General features: G+C 46.9%; 1 protein-coding gene across 1 annotated transcript; it reads right to left on the reverse strand.

Annotated features, from left to right (window-relative positions):
- Window positions 1-771: 771 nt before the first annotated feature.
- Window positions 772-1,005, reverse strand: H310_15206 (hypothetical protein; the record flags this gene model as incomplete). Its single annotated transcript, XM_008883191.1, has 2 exons — window positions 772-846; window positions 931-1,005. 2 exons carry the CDS (start codon window positions 1,003-1,005, stop codon window positions 772-774), a joined length of 150 nt encoding a protein of 49 aa, XP_008881413.1.
- Between the last annotated feature and the right edge of the window lie 1,467 nt (window positions 1,006-2,472).

Here is a 2,472-nt window from a genome sequence, read left to right on the forward strand (position 1 = left end):
CGCGACTCGGAAAAATGACGTACTCCTCCTCAAATAATAATACAGTCACTTCAAGACACTATACTTTGTATAAAATTCAAAATGTGTAACGATGCAGCTGTCCAAGAAAATACTTGTCTCAGAACCAATCAAAATTCGGAATGGGGCTTTCCTGGCAGTGCCATTCGATTCAGGAGGGGGGTTTACCTCGAAAACCCTTCTACCGTGGCTTATAACTTCACGCAATACCCACACCGCACATGTCTGTATGTACTTATTAATCACTATCCTGTCTCTGCATATTGGTTCTATTCCTACTTCGGCCATTGCAGAGATGACATCGTCCGTCGCATCACTATCGCTTAAGGCAATGCACTCGAGCTCCGCCGACACCGCTCGCTCCATGGCTACAGCATCCTTTGCGGCCGGCTTCTCCTTGCAAGCGTCGTACACATCAGACGGACGCTGCACGTTTTGAGGTAGTTGTCCTTTGCGGGCCAGTTCTTCTTGTCCCATGTGGGGCAACTTGCAGGCATTGTCACCAAAGAGCCGCATGGTCTCCACAAGGCAGATCTATAACGAACGGAAGGTCCGGTCCAAGCTATCCATGAGGTACTCGTCAAATACTTGACCAACGATTGCAACGAGCTCATCAATTAGCCTAGCTGACTTCAAATAATCGACCTAGCTGATTTCATTTGTTGTAGGGACTAGATCGTGGCAAAGACCAAGGTCCAAGATGTTGATGTCCGGGGAGTTTGACGGCTGCGGAGCGAACGAGAAGGCCCAGTCTTAGTTGCCGTATTCGTTGAAGGTGGCCTTGAGTTGCGCGTCCAAGGGCGCGACTTTTGCACGGGCATTTTCATGCTGCAGCACCACCGTCTTGTCGGCGTTTGGCCATTTTGCTGCATTCGAGGGTAGGACTTTCTCGAGAAGGAAGGCACGATATACATCCTTCTTAACAGTCGTTGACTTGGTTTCGTAGGTACCGGCCGGGCGGTTGACGCTGGCGCGTAGAGCAGGCATCGGTTCGACGAACGGCCACGTGCATTTCTAGCCGTCCCACCACGCACTAGTTTCGTCAATTTATCTTGGGCCACCAACATCGCTGAGGGCATATCCTTTGTATTGCACCTTTTGCTTTTACATGTTCGTTGTGGTTCGCGCTCCCCAGGAAGAGGTAGTACTTACGAGTGGTCTTTGTAAGATAAAACCATTTCTCGTCCAGATGCACGTAGTGTAGCATTCCGACAGATGCATATCAGACTTGACCATTGTCATGGCAAGCATGAAGCGACAGTACTTGTTAGCGTTGATTAACACTGGGCGTATCGCATTGGAGTGGGCACGAAATAAACCCAGTTTCAAGTATCGGTGCAATGAGCCCCTACTTATTCCTCTTAAATGCTTAGATGAAGTCGCATATTCTGTCATACCAGTGTTATCAGAGATTGAATGAAGCGTTGTTTGTTGTACAAGAGGCACCTGCAGCAGTTTGGTCTTTACTTGCTCAGCAGTGCAAGCCACTTTTCTGCCTACTTTGACTTTCTTTTTGTTTGCTACCGATACTTTCATGTTACAAAGAAAGACGCATTGAGCCTTGCCAAACCAACGATTCGGCGTATTATAGACACGTGGCACTAGTACTTTGCAGCTAGCAACTGACTTGTTCCTTTAGGCAGCCTGGCGGGAAAACTGTTGTTGCTTTGCAGCAGGACTTCCCGAAGGATGGCGTCGCGCTCCTCGTTCGTCGGGTCGGGCCGTGTTGTTGACATTTTGAACGTGTGTCATTTCTGATCTATTCTTATATGGAAGTTTGTATGCTGCCTTTGACTCGGCAAAATTGACCCGTGTTTTTGAGATTCGTGCACATACTCACACACATAAAAAGCTCTTGGAGCGCATTGTGCAATGATCCAATCAGAGGTGTCGCTTCTTGATGTATTCAGACATACGAACAGCCTGAATATACCTTCAAAATATAATAGTCAGTCATATACACCCTTGTCAAACTCGCGCGATATTTGTGGTACTGATGGAGCAACGGATACAGCTAATATCGATATCGAAAATTATTTGTTCGTGACTTGCCGTGAAAATTTAGGGTAACGGCAAATATACGGCGTCGTTGTCGAAATCTGTCCAGCATATGATGAATAAAGACGCTTTAGACCGCTCATAAACTATTCAACCAAAACAGTGATCTTGCTTTCTAGTACACTAATCGCCACTCAATTTGGATGACAAGTAGAATAGTTTCGCCTTCAGTGAACCGGGAAAAACCTCGCGAGCGTTGTACTCGCGAGTATTTCGAAGTTCGTATGCATCAAGAGGACCCATGATCAGTGAGCGAAAAATTTCATGGATGAAGGTTCCCATCTAATTCTGACATGAGGCCACTGATTGGCCAACACAACATAGGAATGTGCTATTTGTATTCTTGAACAGGCGGGGATGGACCGAACCCTCAGTCAATTGAAGTGACCAGTACCC

Source organism: Aphanomyces invadans, assembly GCF_000520115.1.
Source record: "Aphanomyces invadans strain NJM9701 unplaced genomic scaffold supercont1.220, whole genome shotgun sequence".
Taxonomy (NCBI): domain Eukaryota; phylum Oomycota; class Saprolegniomycetes; order Saprolegniales; family Verrucalvaceae; genus Aphanomyces; species Aphanomyces invadans.